At 43.8% G+C, this 26,490-nt stretch overlaps 1 protein-coding gene across 1 annotated transcript in view; it reads left to right on the plus strand.

Moving 5' to 3' along the window:
• The window catches only part of PGBD5 (piggyBac transposable element derived 5), a 100,570-nt gene extending 77,835 nt beyond the window's left edge, over positions 1-22,735 (plus strand). Inside the window, exons 5-7 of the mRNA XM_073338036.2 lie at positions 523-720; positions 9,415-9,520; positions 12,983-22,735. Of these exons, the coding sequence (XP_073194137.1) occupies positions 523-720; positions 9,415-9,520; positions 12,983-13,178 (500 nt within the window). The 3' untranslated portion in view covers positions 13,179-22,735. The remainder of the gene's footprint in view (positions 1-522; positions 721-9,414; positions 9,521-12,982) is intronic.
• The last annotated feature ends 3,755 nt before the right edge of the window (positions 22,736-26,490 follow it).

Consider the following 26,490-nt stretch of genomic DNA (forward strand, 5'->3'; position numbering starts at 1 on the left):
AAGCTGTCAGCCACTAGGATTAAAGGCACCATGGGGGTCATTTCGGACAACTTAAGGAGGCCAGAGCCTTTTTTCCAATTTGTCAGCATCGTTAAACATGGAAGAGAGCACGTCTTCCACTACTTTGTCCAGTCTAATGCTAAATGCCCCAAGCAATGTGACCTCCTCCCTGAGAGGAGATTTCACAACTTAATAGATCTCACTGTTGGGAAGTTCAGCTACTCAGTCTATATTCTCCCTTTTAGTTTCGTTTTAATTAAACCCCTGTGTATCATATTAATCACCTGGAGAACCAGCTCTCTGGACTTGTGTATGAATGCATTTCTTCCTGGAGCCTGAAAAGAAAGAGTGGTCCTGGATATCACAGGGAAATCCTCGGCCATTGGCCAACCTGTGTATCTACTGGCTTAGTTTTAGGACCAGTTCTTCCTCCAGTCAAATAGGTCAGACAGCCCCACTGTCATTTCTGTCTAAACCTATAGGATTGTATGCTGATGAGAATTTATTCTCTTTCATGTGCAGAAATTTATTGCTGCGGGTTGCTGAGTTCCAGGAAAAGTGACTGCACAGGCCTACCTCCATCAATGCTGCATAACCCAGATGCTCCTCAGTCCAGAGGGCAATACAGAATAAAGATGAAGGGAAACATGTCCCTGATCTGCTGGTACAACAAAGGGCATTTTCGTTTTCTCACTAATGCCTATTCTCCAATTCAACAAGGTGAGCAGTCAGCAGTATCACTACAAGTACTGTGACCAAGTTTTTCAAAATAGGTGACAAGGCAAGATACGACACTTAGTAAGTTTGATAACGCCAGACAAGAAGCTTGATAATTATCCTAGGTGATCATTAATGCTACAGTTTATTTCCATTGTGTTTGCTCTTGTCCCTAAAGTACTAGTTAATCTACACTAGCCCTGGCTAAAAGTGTTCTGTCTGCAACTGATGTCTTCTCTGCATAAAGGTTAAAAAAGCTTACTAATGCTACCAGCCAATAGTTACTCCTTTAGCTGGCACAGTAGAGAGCTGTTCCTTTTTGGTGTTATACGTATCCCAGCTGACCTGTGCTGGTGTAGAGAGTTGTAATGGAGGTTAAAATACTATATGTAACAAGGTGTCTCGTGGGATAATTGCATGATAAGTCTTTGTAAAGAGTAACTCCTAAATGCATAAAAAATTTTGGACCAATAAGAACCATACCAAGTATTAAAACTCTTGGACCAGATTCTACAGTTAGTTTCTCCTATGGATTTAAAAGCCATTTGTCACATACAAATGGCTTTTGTCAAGAGTCTTCCCATCGCATACTCAACTGATGGTGCAGCTGCTAAAAAGAAAACCAGAACAGCCAAAGATATATTTTGGAGTAGTTTAGCTTGTGAGTAGTTTCTTGAAGACTCAGCTGAAATTGATCTTAATAGGGGAGGGGTTTTTTAAGGGACTCAAAGATCTTTAGGCATAGTATAGGTTTTGAAAAAATATTTACAAAATCCAACATGAAAGGACATTTTTAAAGAGTAGTTCGTCCATTTAAAGTCTCTTGTAGTTCTATTGCCCAAAGTGAGTAAAATACAAAAAGCAAAATTATAGTTGAAAGAATGTTAAATATTTACAAATTTAAGGTGCTACTGCTTACAAAAGGTAACTTGGTGCTTAACCCACATTCTCAAAAACTTGCACAGAATTTAGGGTATTCAGGTGCCAGTCACAGTAGTTAAGTGTTGCATAGCCACATCATAAGGCTAAATCTCACAGGAATTGGGGGTTCATTTTTCAGAACTCACCACACATCCTAACCTTTATACAATGAGCTAGGGAACTGGTAACTACTTTGAATGCTATTATATGTCACAAGAGAACATTTATTTAACTAAAAAGAGAAGCAGATAACTTGAAAGGGTTGGTGTCTTAGGCCTGATTCTAAAAACACACATGAGAAAGAAGTTAACTACACATGAGTAGTTCGATTGAAACCCATGGAATTAAATAAAGTTACTGTATATTTACAGACTCAGACTCCAAGACACCCTCAGTACAGAATTAGAGCCTTTCTAACAAGACCTTACATTTAAGTTGAATTAAGTTCAACAAGCTAATTTATGATCATCATTATCTTTGCTTTTTGCATATTTGGACTATGCAACTGGAGTAATTAAACCAAAGTCAAGTCAATGAGCATCACCTGGTTCTCATGCACTAGCACAAAGCTGCTGTCTTCGGCTACAGTTACTAAAAACAAGTTTCAGAAAAGAAAAATCTATTTATAAAGCTTAACAGTCACCACCACCTTTACAAATAAACTGGTTGAATGTCCCTTTAGCAGAAGCAGAGCAGACACAGGCAACAAATTTTATGCATGGGTGTGAAAATCTGCACATGTTTAGGACCCATCTCATTGTAAAGTCTCACACTGGTACATAGATGAGGCCAGAACCTCAGCCAGTATAAACTCATGTAATTACATTTACAGAACATGATCATGGTTTACAAAGTTTAGCCTGTATGGTATGCAAGACCTTTGAAGTACATATTCACCAAAATGCTTCACAGGGGTTCTTAATAAAGAACATTAAACAAATTGTAGCAGATTGAGAGAAAATGTGAGATATAGACTAGGGAGAAAAGATAAAGGCTTCAGTTGGGATTTGAAAAAAGAGAGAGACTTAGTGAGACTGGTAGAGGGTCAGATTGTCAGGTGGTGTAAATTGGCATCTCTCAGTTGAAGTGAACGGAGCAATGCCAGTTTATGCCACTAAGGATGTGGCCCAAGAAGTCTCTTCCCAATGTCAGGAGCACAGAAGAGAAGTCTTTCACACAAAGTGTGGCAAGACTGTAGCAAAGCCATTGGTGAGCTCGTGGATTGAGTGGGGAAGGAAGAAGGGAGAGACAAGTCAGTGATGTAGACTGGAATAAGTAAATGGAAGGCAGCTTTGAACTGAAGCATGAGGTGAATGGGGGCCAGTGGAACAGTCTGAGAATGGAGCCATGGTGTCACAGCTTTTTGCCTGTAAAAGTAGGCAGCAGCTTACTACACCCAAGGGGACATGAGAAGGAAGTTGCTATAGTGAGGACAAGAGCGAGTTGAGACATGGATGAGGATTTCAGCAAAGGTGGAGGCAACAAGTAATGACCTAGTTACTTACTTTACATAAAATAAAAACAGAGAAAGGGAATCTCACCTGTGTCCTGACTACAAACTCCACTCAAGTCTGTGGAGAGGCATTGCAGAGAAATGCTCGTCAAAACCAATCTATGAATCCCATTTTTAGATGTAGCGTGTGAATTATGAAAGTTTTGAACCAGTTTGTCAGAAATCATCCTCATGAATGCTAAAGACTGAAAGCCTTTCATTTACAGTACTGCACAAATAAGTAACTTGCGTATTCTGCTATCAAACATTAAGTGTTGTCTCCACATTAAGAAACAAAACAAAATTCTGTTTTCTTAAACAAGTAGTTTAAGGGGAGAAGTTTAAAAATTTACTGTCTGTATTATGGTCATGCCTATGTACTAAACAGTCCCAGCTCTGGAGAGCATACAACCTAAATAGACCAGACAGACAAACAGCGGGGGAAAGGGATAGAACACAAAACAGAGGGAACAGAGTGATGGGGTGCAAATGACATGTTAGTGCCACAATTTGTGTGGGGGGAGAGGTGGTGATTATGGGTGTAACTTTGGGTGGTGTTTAGGTATTTGGGGGGTTAACTAAACAGATAGATAAAGAGAGGAGTCATTGAAGAGAGGGGGAAGGGGCAGGGGAGATGAAATTGAGGAACGTGGAAGGCAGATGGAGTGAGGCTGAGGTGACCAGACCATAGGAGGGGGCAGGAGAGGTTGGGGCAAACAGCCAATCAGTACAGGGCAGAGAACGACCAGCGTCAAAACTGTGGAAGTAGCCCAGCACTCACTGTGCGGCTCCTTCTAACAGCTTCTCCTGTTGGCGTGAGTCTTTGGCTGGCTCCCTCTTGCAGTGTCTTCCCTCCTTTCCCAAATGCAACACAAATGGGAGTGGACAGAGGAGGAAAAAGTCACTGCATGGGTACTAGTGCCCCCAAAGTAGGCTCTTCCCTGCTCAGCTCTGGGCCCAGAGGGTGCTGTGCGGAGGAGCAGCCCTCACTACTTACGTTGAATTAGTTCTCTGAAATGTTTAGCTCATAAAAGGGCCAGAACCTGAAAGTCTGGAGGGAAGCAGAATAATTTATTATAAAACAAACTGAATGACTTCAGCAATTTACACTAGTTGAGGATTTTGGCCCTAAACTTCCAAATGCCCTTCACGAGAATTCACTGATGGGTCTGGTGGGGGAACGCGTTGCAGTAGAATTATACTTCAGACCTTTTAAAACTATGGAAATTCAGGTCTACGCATTGCCTTACATCATGGGACTTTGAGGATTTATTAGATGATATCCGTACAGAACTTCGAACCTGCAGTGCTCTGTTCACCCCTCTTGGTGCATGCACCCCAACAGCAGCCCCAGAAGATGAAAGCTGCTCCTAGGATTACCAACCCTACTGTTCAAAAATCACGAGTCATAGTTTAAAAACAAAAAAACCCAACATTTTGGGTGGTTTTATTTGCCTTCTGGTGGCTGAAGCTTTAGCATGCGCTTGGGTCACATTTTCAAGCTTCTCTGTAACCATGGCTCACTTTCCCCCCTCCCCTTCCAATAAAAGCTGAGATTCTCACAATCACATGATGCCAGGAGCTGGAGCATTAAGGGAAAACCACCACATACACTATCATAAGAGTTGCGATTTCCAAAAAAAAAAAAAAAAAAAAATCACAAGAGTTAGCAGCACTGCCCACCTCTCTCCACAACCCAGGAAAGATCAAGCAGGGTTTGCAACACAGTACTTCCCTGGGAGCTCCACCAGGGGAAGGGCTACATAGGAGCCCTGTTAGCAAAGACACCTTATGAGGGTCTGCTGCCTGAGCACATCATCATGTATCCTGGCCATGCCACCTCCCAGCCAGGGCTATCTACTGGAGCATTGTTGACCAGAGGGATTTCCAAGGCAGTGCCAAAGTTTTGAGCAATTTGTGCCACCCCAGCCTCCTTCTGGGGAACTTTGCTAGGCCCTCTCCTACCAATGGCTTGAACCAAGCTTGTGAAGTGCTAGAACAGGGGTGGGCAAATTACGGCCTGTGGGCCAGATCCAGCCCCTCAGGACTTTGGATCCAGCCCGTGGGATTGTCCCCTGTGGTGCCGCTCTCAGAAGCGGCTGGCACCGTGGCGCGGGGGGGGCAGAGGGCTACGTGCATTGTCCTTGCATCCAGGCACTGCCCCCCCCCCCCCTCGCAGCTCCCATTGGATGGAAACAGGGAACCGTGGCCAATAGGCACTTCGGGGGAGGTATCTGGCGGTGCAGCAAGGGCAGCGCACAGAGCCCTGTGCTCCCCGCACCCAGGGGCCACGCAGGGACGTGGTGCCAGCTGCTTCCCAGAGCGGCGTGGCATGGGGCCAGGGCAGGCTGCCACCCTGGAGCCACTTTAGGTAAGCGGTGCCGGGCCAGAGCCCGAATCCCTCCTGCACCCCTCCCCCCAACTCCCTGCCCTGAGCCCCCTGCCTGCACCCCTCCCCCCAACTCCCTACCCTGAGCCCCCTGCTGCACCTCGCACCCTAACTCCCTTCCCTGAGTCCCCTCATACAACCCGCACCCCTTCTCTGCCCCAATCTCTTGCCCTGAGCCCATTCCTGTACACCGCACCCCTCCCACATCCCAACCCCCTGCCCCGGCCCTGCATACAATTTCCCCACCCAGATGTGGCCCTCAGCCTAAAACGTTTGCCCACCTCTGTGCTAGAAGATAAACCTATTCACATTCCAGAAATAGAAACACTTAAACAGTCTATAATGGAAAATAAGATTGAGTACATGGTGCCCATGTAGCTGTAATCACACATTTTTACTGGAAGTGAATGGTGGAAGGCGAATCAAAGGAAATTCTAAAATCCAAAAAAAGTTTCACCAAAAACACCTGCACTAAACAGATCTTATACTGTCCAGACCTACTAGGGGAAAGAATCTTCTCTTCACACAGTCAGTCAGATCTTTAAGGACTATTCCATCAAAGAAAATTAAAATACCCTTACTGGGTATGTTGAGGGCAATAAGAAATATTGGTTTTGTCAGCTTTAAGGATTTTCCCCCCCTTGTCCCCCATGTTATATTTACACTTATTATGCCTCATACTCTGCTCTAACAACATTTGGGACTCATTAAAATCTGTCACTCAAAGACTTCAAATAAATAGTCATATGGATCAGTCATAAATATGACACCTAGTATGTGCTGTGAGTCTTACATTCAAAACAGGGCCTGCCAAGTAGGGTGTCATAAGGGACTTGTCAAAGATAATGGAGGGAATTGGACTTCTAGCCAAAGGAATTTAATTCTCAAGCCTGTAATCAAAACATGAGTAACAATTTTGGTCTGGATGTCTTATGAAGTAATTTAATGGTTTAGAAGATTCAGGAAAGACCAGAGAGCCAGGAGGATTCTGGGATCTCATCCAAAATGAGACAGTGACTAAAAGTGGGACCAAACACAAGGCACCTTAATCCTATGTGTCTCAGTAACTTCAGCCAAGCAGAACTGCCTTCCAGGAGGAATTAGGATAGTGCCTAGGACACAGTGAAGAACAGGGTTCCATTGTGCTAGGCACTGTACGGAGTGAGAGAGACAGTCCCTGCTTCGAAGAGTTTACAGTTTCAATACACCAGACAGACAAAGCCTAAGGGAAAAGAATAGAAAACACCAGCAGAGAGAATAGAATGATGGTTTGCAAACATCATGTTAGTGCCACAGTTTTCCCCCCAAGGAGTGATTCAGAGATTCCAAGGCCAGATGGGAGCATTGTGATCATCCAGTCTGACTTCCTGTATAGCACAGGCCAGAGAACTTCCCCACAATCATTCCTAGAGCAGAGCTTTTAGCAAAACATCCTATCTTGATTTAAAAGTGGGTCCTCGGGAGGGTTTTAGTTAGGAGGGAATACATTTAAACAGAAAGACAAAAAAGACAGGGAGAAGGCAGGAAGAAGGGGAGCATGGAGGCAAGGTGGTGTGAGGGTGACATGGCTGGGAGGGAGGGAGATGGAACAAACAGCCAGTCAACACAGGGGCTAGTCTGGCCTGAGTGAAAACTGAAAAAAGCTGCCTGATGACATTAGTCCCTGGAGTCGCTGGGGTTATATCTACGCAGCCCACAGCAGTGAGCCTCCCAGCCCAGAGTGACCGTACTAGTGAAGCTCACAATAGCACTGTAGTAATAGCTGTGTAGATAGTGCTTGGAAGTTACGGCTCAGGCTTTGAAGCCCCACCTCCCCGGTGGGTACCCTAAGCAAAGGGCTACAGAGTCATTCCCTCACTCACACCCAGGCTCTCACTCTCTGGCCCCATGACTATTTAAGTATTTATCCAGAGTGGAACGATCATTGGGCCAGAGAGAACACAAGAGGGGGAATGGTTGTGTAGTCTAGTGGTTAAGGCATCCACCTGGGAGGCAGGAGACCCCAGGCCCCGTTCCCTCGCTCTAATCATTCTTTAGTCACAGTGAAACAGCCTTAACAGGTTGAGATAGGGGGAGCCCCGTGTTCAAATAGGCCAGTAGTTAACAAATGCTCCTGAGAGGCAGGAAACCCCTGTTCAAATCCTCTCTCCTCCTCTGGCAGGGAGTGGGGAATTGAACCTGGGTTTTCCTCACATCTCTGCTCTAACCACTGGGCTAAAGATTACGGGGTAGGTGGTTGCATTACCACCACTGGGTGTTGTGTGTAGAGTGAGGCAGGCGCCTACCTCATTCTCACAAGAAATTAGTTAGGTGCCTAAGCCGCCTGACTTGAGGTGGCTGGTTACCGTTCATGGATCCCGAAGCAGAGTTAGGCAGCTCCTTGCAGTCCATATAGAGGCCCCTATCTCCAAGAGAGGGGTGGGGATTCGCACCCAGCCCTTGTTGTTATCTCCCATTAGCTAACTTAGGCTGCACCCCACCTAGCATGCTGGCTTTTGTGGATCACATTCTTAGGTACCTAGGCTCCCTGCGTAATGAATGGGGAGAGAGAAAGCGCCTACCTCAGCTTTGTGGAGCATGGTGGTGTCCCTGTGATTTTTTTCTAGGTGCCATGATGCTGAGGATTGCAACACCCTAGTCCCTCTGTGGATCCCACCCTAAATGTATATGGAGAAAATACCAGACTCCGTGTCAGATTTCTGCTCCAAACAGGAAAATGACCTTTGAGGCCCCCAAACCTACTGCTGCCTGGCAAATTGTATTGCCCCTTTGCTGAGCAGCAACAGGTGTGTCAGTGTCCCTGCTTGAAGCAGAACTCAGTGACGTGGAGTCCAGGATTTCTTTCGTATGGTTTATTTACAAAATGAGCACAAGTCCCATTTCCTTGGGCACGGGGTGGTAACAGAGCACAGACAAGTGCCTCCGGCAGAAACTTCATACAAGACATCTGGAAATTAATTACAAATGCTTCTCTGACTCTTCACCCCATCACACCAGGCAGGCCTGGACTGGACTTCTAACCATGCTTCATGAACCTTTCCCTTCTCCAGACCACTGGTCTCATCAGTTTCCTTGCAGGAGTGAGAGAGATCTGGATACAAATGCAGGGGCAAAGACAGTGTGGAAGCAGTACAGCTGGGAAGAGGGGAAGTGTCTCACCCTAAGGATGAATCATGGTGAGCAGGTGGTGTCTGCAGCATATAACACCAGCCTAAGACAGTTTGCAGCTGTGTCTGGCACCAGCTGCTTGGCTTGCAGTGCTCCCTGTAGACCCCACTACCTTAAGGCTTACAACTGCAACAGAGGTGATCATCACATCCCATGGTAACCATTGCTCTTCAGTACCTGCTAGCGTCACAGTCCATGAAGAAGGGCTAGACAAACAGTACACACCAGAATCCAAACCCACAGCATTCTGTCCCAGTGAATCAAAGCTGAACTTTTGCAAGTTCGGATTTAGCACGTCAACAAGATAATGGTGCATCAAGAAGCAATCACCACCACATGAAATCTGGCCAACAGGTGCCCCACTATGAAGGGCCCATAGTTGGAGCTCTGGAAAGAGTTCAAGTTTGTGTTTTGACCTTTTTTTTTTTTTTTAAAACCAACCTCTCTTGCATCTTCCACACAGCTGCTTTGGCCTGCACACTACTAGCAAGGTATATGATACCATCTTCCAGGTGCCAGTTAGACTGAGAAGAGGGGTGGGAGAAGGAAAGCAAATTCAGGATCAACAAGGTTTATTTTCGGCATAGAAGGTTCTTGCTAGTGCTGGCAGACTAAGTAGCTGGTCTCAAATCCCCTTTTCAGACAGTCTATTATAGGGGGTAACACTGATGCTAACACAACAATTAAGACTCAATGGCTGTGTTTTGTTTTTTTTTAATTGATGCAGGAGTTATAATTAAGAGAAAAAGTGGCGAGATCCCATGCCCGTTGGCAGTAGAAGCTTTTGCTGCTCATCTTAGCTATATCTGCAAATATGACGACAAATACAGCAAGTAAGTGGGTGGGATGGTGTGTGGGTGAATCCCCTGTTACTGGGACATTTGAACCTTTCTTGGATTTTGAGGAGAGACTAGGAGCACGATCCTGCCCTCATTAAATTCAATGGCAAAACTCTCAGACTTCAGAACAAGTGGAAGCAGGCTCTATTTCTTTGCATATGATTTTCCTAGGGGGAGCAAGCTGCACTGCTGACCATTATCTTGGGAATTTGTGTAGGAGTTAGATATGAACAACAGTACTGATTAAACTCAGAATATCCTTTCCTCCCCGCTTCCCATCTTGCATAATTCAGCAAAGCTGGACCAGATCCAAAACAGCACTGCAATACTCCTGTCTGTCCATTCGTCAGGCAAAACACCATGAGAATTGCATCCTTGGAGTATTTAAATGACATAGCTAGAGAGCCATTTGAGAGAGAAGAACCAAGGTGGTGGTGGATCCACATTAGGTTTAGGCTAAAGTTTGGGTTTAGGGCCAAACCAGCACGTCTGGTGAACACTCAGTGCTCACGGGAGAGAGTTCTCCTGTTGGCATAATAAAACCATCTCCGCAAGCAGCAGAAGCTATGTTGGTGGGAGACACACTAGCGCTTAGGTCAGTGTAACTTGTGTTGCCCAGTGGGTGGAATATTCACACCCATGTGCGATATAAGTGGTAGTGTAGACATAGCCTAAGACTACCAGGTGTTTCTACTGCCTTCCAGTACCCTGTCAGTCACCAGCTTCACCGTGCTATAATCCAGCTGCACCCAGGCACCAGTTACAGCAGCTTTGATCCAGGTCATAACTACAAAAGCAAGAGAAATTCTGTTTCTTTGCTATAGCTGCCTTCTCTAGGTCTACCCTTAGTGAGCATCAGCTGCAGGACTCTCCATAATTAGCAGCCTCTGCACTTTCCCTGGAGCTGGGCAGGTCCTTTCACAGATTCTTAATTTCCTCCTTGCCTATCTGGGGTTGTTTTTGTATCCTTGATTTTTAAGGGATATTATTTGCCTAAAAGGCCATTAAAAAACCCTGTTCCTTACCTGTGCTACTAAGAGCACTTTAATCAGCTGTACACAAGCTTTCTTGCCATGGACAAGTAGCGGTCTTCCTGTGGGTTCGCAACATTTTTTTTGCCCCGATAATCCTAATGGCAAGAGTATGTGAGTAGGTTTTGTGCCTCACTTGGCAAATTTACATGACCATTTTGCCAAGGCTGAATGACTACGTGAGACGTCTTTAAAAATAAACTTTTCACGATTTAGGCGGTTTGGTTAGTGCTTTTTGCTCAGCTTGGATGATGACCCTAAATAGACATTCCCGTGTATTTCCTTTCTGGTCGTACACTGGATCACAGGTGTATTTTGGCAGATAGCATTCAGTGAAGCACAGTTATGGCAGCCATTTTATGAGCTATATTTTATTACATCTATACATGGGTTGGGATCCATGAAAGGCGTTAGGTGCTTAAGTCGCAGGTTGAGCTGGCTAAGTCCCAGTCTTGGGTCCACTGCCATCCACAAAACTTCCACTGAACCTTGTAGATGCCTAAACTCAATTGGCGCCTAAGTTTCTGCCTCTGGGCATGCAGGCTGGTACCTCCCTCTAGGCATCTGCCTAAGCCCTAGAGTAAGTCACAAACCAGGGAAAGACAAGTGTTCAGCCATCTAAGTCATGTGAGAGATCTGATCGGATAGGTAGCCTCTGAGCATGATTGGATTGGGTCCCATTCAAAATCCAGCCAAAGAAAGAGGCGGTGAGCTTGTAACTTTTAGTTCAGTAGTTAGAATATGCCCCTGGGAGATCAGACCCCCACATTCAATTCCCTCCTCTGCCTGAGGCTTAGCACACACCCCTTAGCACGCATCTCCCAATGGCTAGCTTAGGCTATTCCCCACCTAGCATGCTGGCTTTGTGGATCACATTCTTAGGCACCGGTCTTTCCCCATTCCTTTTATAGGGAGCCTAGGCGCTTAACTCAGTTTTGCAGATCACAGGGTTGTTCCACTGATTTTCTAGGTACCCAGAAGTTAGATGCCATAGTGTTCAATGTTGCAATACCCAAGTCCCTTTGTGGAGCTCACCCCTAATCCCTGTATACAACCGCCAGCCTAGCATTAGGTCTCAGTAATATAAGGAAACAGTTCTGCACGAAGACGACAATGCGCAAGGTGACTGACTGGGCCCTCCCCCATCCCTAAGGTCTGTTGCTTCCAAATACACATGCAGATTCTCAGACAGGAAGTCAGTAAAATGTGCCATTTTTAAAACAAAGGAAATGGGTTCTGGATAAATTCAAATTGCATCATGGTTTGGTTCAACAAAGAAAAGAATGCTTACTAAGCCATAAGCTTTCCCCAGGCTCACAGCAGCTGGTGCTGTACAGCAAATCTGGACCTCTGGCTTTTGCTGTTTTAGCTGGTGGACCTGGTTGTGATTTGGTGCTGAACCTGAAGCAGTTTTGAAAACTGTAACCAGAACACGGCTCTTAGAGCATTACCCACTTTCTCTGGGAGTTAGTACAGCAGGTACTGAGGTGCTTAACTCCCACTGATTTCAGTGGGAGTTCGGCACCTAAATATCTTTGAGGATCTAGACCAAATGCCTCATTGTGGAGTACTGTAAGGGGAAGAGCTGCCTGCTGAGCACTATTTGGGGAACTCGTTTGGAAGAGAGGGGCAAACTATTATATTGCCATATTGTATATTACTGCAATAGAGGACTCCATTTTGGGCATCTCATTGCCAGAAAGATATTGAGCAACTGGAGGAAGTTTAGAGAAGAGAAATCATTGGGACAGAGGGATTAACCGGATTCGTTAATACAAATTGGCAAGCCAATGAATAATGGGGTGGGAATCACAAGTCTACAAGCATGGGAAGGATGTGAACATCAGTGTATGAGTATTTGGGGTGGTACGAGGGAATGAAGTAGGATTGATGGTATGAAGTTAACTGAGGGAAAATTTAGGCTAAATCTCAGGAAAAGTTTCCTGCAAGTGAGATATATTTGGCTACAGCATAGGTTGCCAAGGGAAGTGGTGGAAGCTCCACCACTTGGCACACTGAAAACTGGATGGAGACTGAAGGTACTGAAGTGACCAATCCTGCACTGCTAGGTGACCAAAACAGGCCTTTTCCATCCTTTTCCATTGTGCATTTTTGCCCTGATGTGATCTATCGGCAACCTTGGAGTAGGACTTTCTGATGAGGGCAGAAAAATGCAAGACAGACAACCGAACGTTGCACCAAAAAGGGAGACTAGAGACTCTCTCATAACTACTACAACAAAGAGTTATCAAACATATTGTTGAACATGTCCCTTAAGACAGTAACAATGAACAGCTGGCATAGTGTCCCAATGAGAGCTCCTGGGCCTGCAGAATGTCTGAGGTCACTTTTCTTGCCTCCCAGCAGGACACACGTAGAAGGGTTTGAATGTTGATTATCTTTTCCCTCTCTCCCCCTTTCATAGGTATTTCATTTCTCATAAACCAAACAAGACCTGGCAACAAGTGTTCTGGTTTACCATCAGCATTGCCATAAACAATGCCTACATCCTGTACAAAATGTCAGATGCCTATCACGTGAAAAGATACAGCCGGGCACAGTTTGGTGAGAGACTTATAAAGGAGCTGCTGGGCTTGGAGGACACCTCACCTTCTCATTGATGCATTATTCCTTGTGGCTTAGGACTGGGGTGGAGGGGGAGCAGAAGAGGAGAGAGACCACAGCTCTGGAATGTCAAAGCAGGGAATGTCATGACATCACCAATGCCGCTCCCTGTAGGAAAATGACAGTGATGCCAGTAGAGGGGTGGAGACGTTGTTAAAAGTAGCAGCTGGCTGTTGAGTGTCCTACAGAGAGAGGCACAGGAAAAGTCAACACACAACTGCATCTGTGAATGCTCTGCGAGTACCTGTCCATCCAAAAAGATTTAAGTTAGTAGCCATTTGTCTGCCATATCTGTTGAACAGGGTCATCTCGTAAGGCTTCCATAGGGCTCACCACGAGCTTGCCACAAAGGGATGTAGCTCAGTGGTCCTAGGTGGGCATTACAAAAACTCTGCCTTGTCTGGAGTTCTTTAACTCTGGGACAAGCAATGTGTCATGGATGACAGTGTCTGACACCTTGTAAGGAATCATGACATGGTTAAAGAGAAACAGATTTATATGTTCTTCACACACATATTGACAGATTGACCTGTAACAAGCAAAGACAACCAAGACTGAGTAACAATTAAGAGCTTTTTTTTTTTTTTTTAAATAAGTGTTAAGGCAATCAGATTGCAGTACAGGAATAAAAAGTTTAGGGGAAAATTAATCATATTGGCAAACTTTTTAAAAAAAAAGTCTGAGTGAAATTTTAAGAATCATGGGGAAAGCTGAATTGATACATAAAGTTTAACAAATAAATGATCATACTGCCTGCCACCATAGCTTCCATATTGCGTGCAGGGTGAGACATCTCAGAGTGTAACAACTAAAACAACTAGATTTTCCTTGATTTCAGTTGTAGCTTCAGGTTCTTCTAAGTGTTGCTTAAGATCTACCTTAATGGACTGTTTTACTTAAATTTCTATGGATATTTTTCATTCCCCCCCCCTTTTTTTTTTTAAATATCAAGACATTTTTCATCTTAGATCTTCATTTCCTATTAACACACCTTTGGCAAGAAAAAATTGTTCACCAATAGCAGTGCGTTTTGTGTTTTCACGGTTGGGTGTTCTGTAGGAATCCTTCTTAGAATTTGAGATGCGTCACAGTAGCTGTAGTTTTGCAAATTATATGTTTAGAAAAATAGTGTGTCATTGTAAAAAACAGTTCAGGTGCAACCAGACATTGACCTCACTGAAGCAGAACAAAACCCAAATGCTTTCCTTGTTCTGAGGGACTCTCTGGAAGCTAGAACCGTTAAGAATTAGTGCAGCCTGGTGCCAATGCCTAGTATTGATAAGACTGCTTGGCTGAATGTTTTCAAAACAATACTGGGTTCGCTGCCACCAGGACGCTTCAGTGGGGAAAGCGAAAGGAGAGAGAGATCTGATAGCAGGAGGCAAAACCCCAGCACTGGAGTAAAATACTGCTCTTCCTTCGTCATATTATTATTGATTGATTAAACCCACAACCCAGTAAACTAGGAGACATACTACAGTTAAAACTTTAGTATGGTAGAACATATGGGAATGCACTAATTTATAGGGTACAGATAATATGCAACTTCTCTTTATGGATGGTTTGGGCCAACTCCCACTGAAGGCAATAGAAAAGCTCTCTGACTTTGATGGGAGTTTTACGTGCTAGTCATTGCTCGTTTTTTATGGGGCACAAGTAGTTGTTCCAAAATTTGGATTTGGGGCGGGGGGGTTTCACACAAACTTTACTTGACCAGAGAGGTCTTCATTAGTTCAGAAGGGTCTCTAAATCCAGTCTCAGCCCTCTGGGAAGACAGACAAATGCCCAGTTCTGTGTAGGAGGAAGATCTGCACATGGAGAGTCACCTGCATCCAAAAGTTTTTAGCAGAACATTCCTCTCCATTATCAGACCTAGAGCCACACTGGACCAATTAGTTCCTGTGTTGTATAGGGACATCATAACACAAGACAATGCATTTTCTGTGTAATAAAATGGAACAAAGGAGCAATTGGACGCTCAGGGATAAGACAACGATATAGAGGTAGAAAAGTTAATGCAAACAAAAAAGAGTATTGGAAGGGATATAGAACCGCATACTCAGGCTTTACACCAATCTCTAATTAAGGATTAGGATGAAATCTTAATGGAAATTAGATTATCCCATGTTTTCTTAGTATGGGATTCTTACACTTTGCTCTGAGACATCTGGTATTGTCTACTACCAGGGACAGGCTACTGGACTAAATGGACCTTGGGTCTGATCCAGGCTGGCACTGTATTTCAATCTAACAGTAGTAAGAGTTTTGTGATATGACAGGCCATGCCCAGTGGTGCCACTTTATTCCCTACTCATTGTCAGCACAACCCTACATTTACATTACAACATTGGCTTTACATATGGCCTTTCAAAGTGCAGTGGTTTTAACAGTTTCATCACATAGCAGCAAAAACATCTGTGTGTCACAGCATGAATTTGCTTTCTAGTGTTATCACATCAGAGCACCATCATGTGGTACTGTTGGTTGTAAACCCCCAAAGAAATTTCAAGACCTGTTTTGTTTGCAGGGAAACCAGGCTTAGCCCCATAGAAATTGAGGTAGTCGGTTTACCTAATACTACGCCGTAGTTGGCAGAAATAGATTGATAGAGTGCTAATAAATACCACCTATCTCAAAGACCAAAATATTCAAATAGGCTGCCTAAATCACAGCACAGAAATAAATTTTCAGAAATGCTCAAAACCCACCACTCTCAACCTCTGAAAATCCAGCCCCTCATCGTGATGCCTGACTTTAGGCCAACATTTTTCAAACATGGTTGGCTAAACGATCATGTAAAGAGTAGTTGACATGCTCATTGTGCCCTGTAACGTCAAAATTTTGCCAAAATTTATTCTGAAGAGTTGGTGCTAGTTACATAGCTAGAATTACCAAGGAAAGAACATGGGGATGAGATCTGGTTGGAACTTTCATAAACAGACAGCTTCCCCATAGCAACCGTCTGATCAGAGCAACCTTCCTTCCTTTGTCTGCAGTGTAAGAACATTGCTGAGAAAGGATGGGCTCAATCCTCCAACATAGAATATCAGTGTTGGAAGGGACCTCAGGAGGTCATCTAGTCCAACCCCCTGCTCAAAGCAGGACCGATCCCCAATTAAATCATCCCAGCCAGGGCTTTGTCAAGCCTGACCTTAAAGACTTCTAAGGAAGGAGATTCCTCCACCTCCCTAGGTAACACATTCCAGTGTTTCACCACCCTCCTAGTGAAAAAGATTTTCCTAATATCCAACCTAAACCTCCCCCACTGCAACTTGAGACCATTACTCCTCGTTCTGTCATCTGCTACCACTGAGAACAGTCTAGAGCCATCCTCTTTGGAATCCCCTTTCAGGTAGTTGAAAGCAGCTATCAAATCCCCCCTCATTCTTCTCTTCCGCAGACTAAACAATCCCAGTTCCCTCAGCCTCTCCTCATAAGTCATGTGTTCCAGTCCCCTTATCATTTCTGTTGCCCTTTGCTGGACGTTTTCCAATTTTTCCACATCCTTCTTGTAGTGTGGGGCCCAAAACTGGACACAGTACTCCAGATGAGGCCTCACCAATGTCGAATGGAGGGGAATGATCATGTCCCTCAATCTGCTTGCAATGCCCCTACATATACATCCCAAAATGCCATTGGCCTTCTTGGCAACAAGGACACACTGTTGACTCATATCCAGCTTCTCATCCACTGTAACCCCTCGGTCCTTTTCTGCAGAACTGCTGCCGAGCCATTTGGTCCCTAGTCCATAGCGGTGCATGGGATTCTTCCGTTCTAATTGCAGGACTCCGCACTTGTCCTTGTTGAACCTCATCAGATTTCTTTTTGCCCAATCCTCTAATTTGTCTAGGGCCCTCTGTATCCTATCCCTACCCTCCAGCGTATCTACCTCTCCTCCCAGTTTAGCGTCATCTGCAACATGCTGAATATCTCCCATAAGGATCTGAGCTTCCCAACTCTCACTGATATCAGTGGTAGCTAAGGGCTTTCCACACCTCACAGGAGGTCCTCAGCACTTTATAGTAGTAAGCCCCAGACCAACTAGATGCGTTACATCTATTCTCTCAGAGCTTGGGCCTAACACAGGGTCTGATGCAAAACCATCAGTCTTTCCAGTGACTTCAGTGGATCAGGCCCATCTACTCAGAAACTGCCTTTTAAAATAAATAAATAGTTGGAAAATAGTTTTCCACAGGCTTGTTCTGCTCACGATACAGATTGCATGAGCTAAAATTTTACCAGGTACTAGTTTTACCTCAGGGATTGGCTCCTGAGTAGTTCTCCCTTGATTTGGTGTTGACGGACCGATTACACAGTGGCTAGCTGATTATTATAGGGAATTATATTTTTCCCCTCCTGCATAAAGGAGGGAAACAGACAGAAGCAAAGTATTGCTTTGCAATGAGTTTCAGTCCCCCACTCCCTCCCCTAAGCATCTCCCACGACCTTGAACTGGCTTCCTTAAGATGCCTAGATGTTCAATAAAAGAATAAGCCAAAAAAAACTGAAACAAAATACCCCCACCCAACCCTGTATAAAATGCCTAAAAGCTAGGTTTCACAGCCTACAAGCAAAATTCACCAAAGTAAAACTTAGCCTATGCCAATAAAATGACTGTGATCCACAGTATCTTTCCCATTATATTTATCTGGCAGGAGGAAGGATGGGGAATATTGTGGGGTTTTGTTTTGTTGTTGTTAAAAAGCATCTCACAGTTTCTCTTTAAATATTACTAAAATCTTTTCTTGGTTAAAACAATTTAGTGTCCACAGCAGTTCAGACCTCATAGTCTTGCCGTATATTAGATTTTGCAATTTCCCACACCCGACCACAGAAATACATGGCTGTTCCTTAGTTTCAGAAATCAATAAGAGGAAAGGGCTAAATGTCAGAGTATTGCAAGAACACTGTTGACGACCTTGTACGAGCATGGGATGCCAATGACATTGTGTAAACATGGTTTGTGTGATGGCTTGTACCATGAGATTGGGTAGGTTAAGTATCCTCAAGCCATTCTGGGTAAAGACCTTAAAGCTCAGCATTAATTAAAAACTGAGGGAAATGCAAACTACCTGAGATCAGCTTCTCTCTACCTCTCAGAAGGGGACATTGAAAGTGGAGCAAATCAGGGGAGGAAAAGTTGTCCCTCTTCTGTTAAATTTGTTTTCCATTCAGTGTGCAGTTCCTAGCATTGGAAATTCTTTGTTCACCGCCGTATGCAGACTGCTTCAAAGAATTAAAGTCAGACAGTGGGATATGCAGACAACATTCTATGCAAAGCACCTCTTCCAAGGAGTTTTCATGTCCTGTCAAGTCAAGTATTTGAAAAAAGGCTCATTACAGTGTGCAACATTTATATAATGTTCACTGAAGCTAAAAGCCAGTGTCAAATAGTGTTGTATTATAGCTTGCGCCACCGTGGAAAAGTATTGTAAGGGCTCACTGGAACTCTGACCCGATTGCTTTTTATCTCAGCCCATTTGTGCACTTGAAAAGAAAAGGAAAGATTTAAAGACATCTCTCCCGTTTTCTTTTTTGCTCAGTGGTTCTGGCTACGTTCTGTCTAAGCATCTCTCTTAATCCCGGTCTCTCTCTCTTTTTCATTAACAGATATTTTAAGAACCCAGATTTCTCAGTGTCACTAAATAATTGATTCAGTGATATCATTTTTAGTTTCTTATACATCTCACAAAGGACAGAAAGACATTTCTCTGTTTCCACGGTTACACAAAGGCACTGACTCAAAACCAGCATTTTCATTCCTGACCTCCAGCAACCCTTACTTTGCTCCTTTTAGGACAGAGGTTTGTTCTTCTAACAGCTACCTAATGGGTGCTTTCTTGAGTTGGCAGGTAATGAGGCCTCTTTTAGGGCAATTCTATGCTTCCTTTAGATATGGGTCACGTCAGGAGCTGATTTTAGTGGTGGTTTCGGGAATATATTGCACTGTAATAACATTTTGCACTTCTGTAATGCCTTCCATCTAAGGATCTTGAAGTACTTTAGAATATGAACATTAATTAGCCCTCACTGAACCCCTGTGAAGGGGGCAGGAAGTATCAACACCCCCCATTTACAAATGGGGAAAACAGACACAGAGAGGGTAAGTGATTTACCCACGGTCACACGAGAAAGTCTGTGGTAATGCTGGGAAGTGGAGGTGATTCTCCCAACTCCCAGTCCTTAGGACTGCATGTGATTTTTAAAGAGATTTATAGTTTTTATTCATAGGCCCAGAGGTCAAACTAGATGTATTTTTCTAAACTAGAAAAATAAATGAAAGGAACTTAACAAAACCGGCCTTCCCCTCTGGAGTAGAGACCACATGACTCAGTCACCTTACTCATTTCATTTCTCACAATGCATTGTGAGCCTCAGCCAAAGCCCACTGCAGTCACTGGAAAGATTCCCATTGAATTCAATGAACTTTGGAGGAAACCTGCTGACTTGACTGGGGGAGCCCAGAGCATGGAGAGAAAGAGAGGTCTGTAATCCAGTGAACAATGTACAATGTAGTGCAACCCAGCCAATAATAGAAACTGTTATTAACAATTATCTCAGTAAAAAATAAAAGTCTAGGTTAAATAAATCTCCCATCCTTCTCTGCTATGGAATTCCCATGGAGCCAAGAGCTCATCTAAGTCTGAACTCCAAAGAGCCAACAACATTTACAGAGCAAAGCAGCTTTGTTGTAGTTTAAAATATGTATATATTTGGCCTGCCTTTGAATAGGGATCTTTGCAAATATCAGTCTATCATCTGCTCAGATGTAATCCTATTTACAGTTCTCCTTACTACATTTCTCCTTGTCCAGGTTAGGATGTAAGGCTACCCTTAGCCCCCCCTGTTTTTTGTTCATGGGATCATTAAAACCTAGAGATGGAAAGGCCCTGTTAGATCATCTATTCCTTGGGGAACAGTGTAGAATTGGTGCACTTTAGCTGATCTAATTTTAAAATGTTCCAGTCATTAGGGTTTCCTCCTTGTTGCTTGGGAAACTGGTCTGTATGCTAACAGAGCTCCCATTAGGAAGCTTTTCCTTATAAGAAAATAAAGAGACTTTTCTTCATTTCAGCCGTTATATGCCCTTGGATCTCATTAGATCATCCTACTAGTTCTTGATATACACCTCTCTAGAGCAGTAGTTAATTCTGGAAGATGAGAGGTCAGACAGAGTTGACCATCTATGTTTTTATTATATTACTTTGCAAATGATATCCTGTTTTACTTTGATCTTTTTAAAAAAATTGGCAAAGACCGTACTTACCACAGTCACTGGGAAGGTACTGCATGCCTAGCCCCAACAGTGCTTCCCAAGACAAGAGAGAGATCAGAGGGATCACATCCACCAATGCACTTTTTGAGGCAGCAGTATTTCCCATAAATGTGACTGCTGCCAGATGGGACCTTGACATAGTCTGTTGTATGCCCATGTAGTCCGCAGCAGCTCTACTGAAACTATCGTAACAAGATCAAAAAGGTAATATATCAATAGCACTCTTATGGAGTAATAACTACTCATATTAGATGTCAAGGTGGTTCATACAATGTGTAGTGTCAAAATGTCACAATGTAAACATCACTCTGCAGAATTAGTCATTTAGTGTTACTGCGAACACGGCCCTTTGTTAAAAAGTATGGGATTGGGATGGACAACCTGATTGTAGACGTAAGAAATCTAACTCCTGGAGCCTGCTGGTCTAAAGGAGGACATGGTAACTGGTGGAGGGAACAAGGAACCAAGAGATCAGTGTTGGGGTTCCAAGCTTCCTGGATTAGCAAGTGGTGGAAGGGTGCCTAGTGACACTCAAACCCGTGTCATGTCCTGGCCCTGCTCTAGAAGGAGCCACTCTCAGTCCTACAAGGACAGGGGGACAGACGAGGCCAGTGTGAGGCCGTGGGCAGATGAAGAACAGAGAGTATTCCAAGAGGCTCAGAGGTTCAACATTTCTGCTGCATCTATCTCCACATGTGAGAGTGTTCAGACTCCTCCTGAACAAACAGTTTTATGCAGATCATTTTGTCCTGTATTCACGGGTCTCAAAGGGCAAAGAACAAAAAGCCTCGAGACAGTCAAGTTGGAGCTTGACTTGTCTTGGAGTCAAGACAGTCACACTGGGGTCATCTATCCCAAATCCCAACCCACTTGCTGTCAAAGTAACTTTGTGGTGTTGTCCTCCAATTAATCTGTGTCCAAGTATGTGCAAAAAGTGATTAAGAGCAGCTCACACCTTACCACAACACTGAGGGACGTTACTTATTTGATGGTCAACAAGTTGCACGTGACTTGATTATTCAGTTGGAATTAATTTTACAACTTGGTTTAGTTTTCTTGGGTCATACTCTCCAATTTACCAGCTAACTTTGAATCTGGTAGGGGGAATACAGAGATAAAAATACATTAGTAGAGTGAGAAGAAATGTTGACTATTAAAGAAAAAAAAAAGGGCACACTAAAAGCGTTAGGCTCAACTCATCGCCTGCTGTAGGGCTACTGATGTCAACAATGGAGTCACACCTGGGATAGATTTAGCTCCCCCTATAGGGAAATCATCAATAGAATCCAGAAAGAATGATGTGAAAAGTAATACAAGCAGCCCATTGCTGCATTGGGAAGAGATCAGATGAAAGGATTAGAGGCTGGGAGGGCAGAGAGATCCCAGCTGTTCAGCTCTACGACCTGCCCTTCTGTTTTATATTGTGGCCCTTTCCCAACCCCATTATCACTCCCATATTTAAATAGAAAAGCCAGGGATTCATCTCTTTGACACAGCCAGGCATCCAGCTGCTCTAGCTACAATGACGCCATCGGGGGTGGCACTCTATGCCTCTGTTTGGACTAGAAAGGCTGAGCGGTTATAGGTCTCAGAGTCACAACACCACTGAGTCTCTTAGGATAGTCTGAAGATGAGAATTAAGAACAACAACATTGTAGTAATGGGAACAATAGAGATTCTTCAAGGGAGTCCTTCAAGCTATAATTCCTTATTGGTATGTTTTTTTAACCTGTGCAACTTACATTCCATCAAATGAAGTGACTGTACAGAAACACAAGGATAGTCCATAGTTCTGTTAGTGCAGTTGGTACACCACTGTTGTCAGGCTGTGCTCACAAACGATTGCATTTTAGTTGCAAACTTCCATTTTCTCCCAAAACTAGAGTTCTATTGAAACTGTAAAGACCGTTGATTAAACATACAGCGTGGTTTGTTCTCTTTGGTTTGAAACTTCTCAGAGCAATTTTATAATAGACACATCTTTCAGACAACGTGTGTGTGGTCCCTATGCATGGTAAGGCCCACAGCTGCATTTCTCAGTGTGGCGGGAAACAGTTTTTGTGACAATGGTTTTTGTTCTACACAAAGGCACGCTTGCAATAAGTTTTTACAAATTTTGTACACCATGAGCTAAATTCTGAGGTCCAAAATGTGAAGTGTGGCAACAACAACAAATTGGATTTATAGTCTCACTCTGAAATCTTGTCATGTGATTTTATTTCTTCAACAAAGTTTGTTTACAATCAGCAACTTTGAAATACAGTCAAAATATCACTGGCTGCTTCTTTGTGCCTCATTCTTTAATGGTTGGGGGGGGGGGAAGAGATGGAAACAGTTGGTAGCATTTCCTGTCTCCTATTTGAAAGGGGATCAACAGAATCCCACCAGCCGTACTCCATGCTCTCACTTTAAAATGATTATGACCCAAAGCCTGACATCCTTATTCAGTCTTTGCTCAGGCAAAACTCACTTAACTCCATGGGATCTTTACCTGAGAAAGAGATGAGTAACAGAGGGCCTAATCATTCCCTAGAGGCCTGCACAAAGATCGCACCCCTCTTCCATGGGAAGGGGACTTGGCCATCTCCACAGCCTCATTTTCTAGCTGTCCCAAGGACTTTTCCCTGACAGCCAAGGACCTGAGAAGGGAACAGAGGGACTCACATTGTCTCCTCACTACCCCACCAGATTTTTTTCACGGAAAAATACTAGCTCATCTGTATTATCGTTGAACACCAGCTACCACAACTTCCCTTTAAGAGGAGCACCAAGGGCAACCACTGACTGCATGAGCCCTGTGTCAGCATGTCTTCGGGTACCAGGAAGCTGGGAGTAAGGAAGCACCAATGGCACACAGCTTCCATACAGACAGGCCAAGTATCCCACTGCCTGGGATCCACAGGACGTGTAGGCCAGCTCCACACACTGTCCCACAAAGAGTGGAAACCCTGCTTCTCCCCCAGTGCAGGAGACAACTCAGGAAGAAAAATGCATGGAGATAGCGATTAGACTGTGGACAAGGGCCAAATCCTGAGCTCTTACATCTATATGGAATTTAATCCATGAAGGAAGATTTTATTTTGTCCCCATACTCCTGATTGCCTTACTACTGTACAGAAGGTTTGTCCCATACAAAGTACAGTAACAGGCTGCGATTCATCCCTCAAAACTTATGTAATGTCACTAGCTTAGCAGTAAAGCTGGTCAGAATTCTGTACTCCCCCACCCCACCCCCCCCATGGGAAAATTCAAAACATTGGAAAAGTTTAATTTTCTTCAAAGTTTTCCACAGAAATTTGACTTCTCGGGACGTTGGGGGAGGGGAGGGGTCTGGGGAACAGCAAAAACTTCTAGCTGAGAACTGAACATTTCAATTAGGAAATGCCATCATGGTGCCTTATGCCCCCATTCTCCTCTATAGTCTAGCCAGAGAGACTATCCTATATTTCTCATGATGCATTAAAGTTTCTCCTCTTGCTGAGCCACCATGGTGAATTATGGGAGCTCCTGGCAAAGACACTGCATGAGGGATGTAGTCCAGCAGGGGAAAATGCCCCATAGAGAAGAATGATGCCATGAGACACCATGGCAGCATTTCTGCATCAAAAAAGTATTTGGTTTTTAGGTATTTTAATAGTGAAAACAAAGTCAATATTTTCTACAGAAGTTAAACTCTTTTCATGAAAGAAAATTGTAGGGCCATTTAACGTGCTAGAGGGGAATAGCCATTAGCTACAGTGGTAGCATAGCCATTTTCTTCTGGGCCAGTCAATCTTGGTTGCTATTATCTCTCATACTTGAGCAGCTCTAGGAACAGGAATCATTTTTCCAGAATTCCCTTGTTTACATTTTGCCATCATGATCTGAGAACTCTCCAAGCAGCCATAATGCTTCCCTATTCTCTGTTCCCCACATACCTTTTGACAGTGACGTCAGCTAAAGATGCATGTAATATTCTGCATCATCAGAGATGGAAGCAATGCAAATAATGTTTAAAATGCTAATTGAATAAAGTGAGGAATTTAATTTGGGAAATTATGAAGTCCAGAATCTGATTAACACAAACCCAGACACATGCACAACCTCAGCACTGTCATCTAAAGAACGCCACCCACCTATAGCAGACCAGGGGTCTGCGCTAACTCAATCTCCCATCAAATTTACCTTGAGAGAATTTTCAATTAATTTCCACAATTTAACATTTTGATTAAACTAAATATAAGATTCCCATTTGCATTGCTTTCCAACTTGATCATCTTCTACTTTCCCATCTAGAGAGAGGGGGTTCGGAGTGGAGATGTCAAGGCACAGATTCTGCAGAGCAAATATCCCTAAATATTAGAGACTCAGGCACTTCTAAGTCACCTTTCATCCTAGGTTCTCACAGCACATGACATACATTAATGACTTAAGCCTCATAAGACCCCTGTTAGGCAGGGAAATCCTATCTTCATTTGTGCAAATTAGAAATGTGAAAGCAAGACCCAGATCCTCAAAAGGTATTTAGGCTCCTAATTTCCACTGATTTAGTTAGGAGCCTAAATACCTTTTGAGGATCTGGGCCTAAATTATTTGCCCAAGATTTCACAGTTGAGTTGTTGGAGAAGCCAGAAGGAGCATCAAGATTTCCTGACTGCTAGTCCTGGCTTCCATTCCATGTTGTTCAACCGGGCCATACCTTGGGAATATGGATGGATATAAGTAATAGCAAATTACAAGAGCTATGTGTTGTTTAAAATCATATGGCTGGGATAAAAGGCAGAAGACATGGATGACTGAGTATGATGAACTAGACTGGCCACTTTTGGAGATGGGGATTTAGTTGTGAATTGAAGTTACACATGAAGGAAGATTTGAGGCCATGATTTTCAAAAGGTGAATCATGACTGCAGGTGCCTCGGTTTTGAGGGGATCGACTTTAGATATTTTAAAGACATTTTACTTTCAGAGTGCAGGTGCTCAACACTTTCTAAAAATCAGGCCTCTTCAAGGCTTCTAGTGGCCATGGTTTGTAACATGAAAATCATGGCATGATAATCTCTGTTTAGGAGAGGACTGTATTCCAACCCCAAAGGGCACTGCAGATCCACAACAGAAGCACTGGCAGAATTTGGGGGTGGCTGGCAATTTCAGACTGTTGATTCCTATACAGAGAGTAGATTCTGCGTCATCTGGGTGAAACACAGGAACCCTTGTCAGCAGACCAGAAGGCACTTTGCCAGGAACACTTTCACCTGTCTCCATTCCACCCAGGAGTTTTCTTCTGTTTTCGACCTGTTGCCTGAGCTTCTCGCAGACATTACAGGTGGGAATGGAGACATTCTCCCTAGAGAATGGAATGAAGAGTAAGCATTCATTTTCCTGTTTGGCTGCTTTGCATCATTCCTGCACCTCTTAAGTTCTGGTAGAAACGAAAAGGAGATGGTGAGAAGGTATCAGCAGCCCGTTAGCTCTAAAACCAGGCCTCTGGGATGTCTCTGACTCTGGATATATAACTCACTGGATGCCCAGGCCTGTGTGGAGTCTTTGTTACACCCCCTCTTTACAGGGCTGATGTCTAAGCTCAGGCCACCATGAGGCAACTGCCACACCCACCTGAAGGTGGCCTCTTGTGTTCCTTTGCTCTGATGAGACAAGAAGCATGAAATCCTTGGTGAGCAGCAATGCTTCTGCCCCCATTTCAACCAGGCTACATCTTGCTTGTTTGCGTAGTAAACATGGCAAGTGGCACACTGCACACACCCAAGCTACAGGTCTTGCTGAGGAGCTCCAAGGGTCCATAGCTTTATGAAGTCATCAGTGGAAAATGAAACATGTCACTATTATAAACCCCTGGTAGAACACATTGCTCAATGCCTGGCATGCACACGCTGAGGGAAACATAAGAAAACAATGAAAAAAATGTATCCAGACATGCTAAATGCACATCCAGCTAGTCACCACACTAGCTGTGAGCATTAGGCTTTGCTTTGCCTTAAAAAAAAAAACTACAGAAATAAAGCAACATTTTAACATTGATCCCTGCAGAAGTC

The sequence above is a fragment of the Lepidochelys kempii genome, chromosome 3 (assembly GCF_965140285.1).
Source record: "Lepidochelys kempii isolate rLepKem1 chromosome 3, rLepKem1.hap1, whole genome shotgun sequence".
NCBI classification, from domain to species: Eukaryota; Metazoa; Chordata; order Testudines; family Cheloniidae; genus Lepidochelys; species Lepidochelys kempii.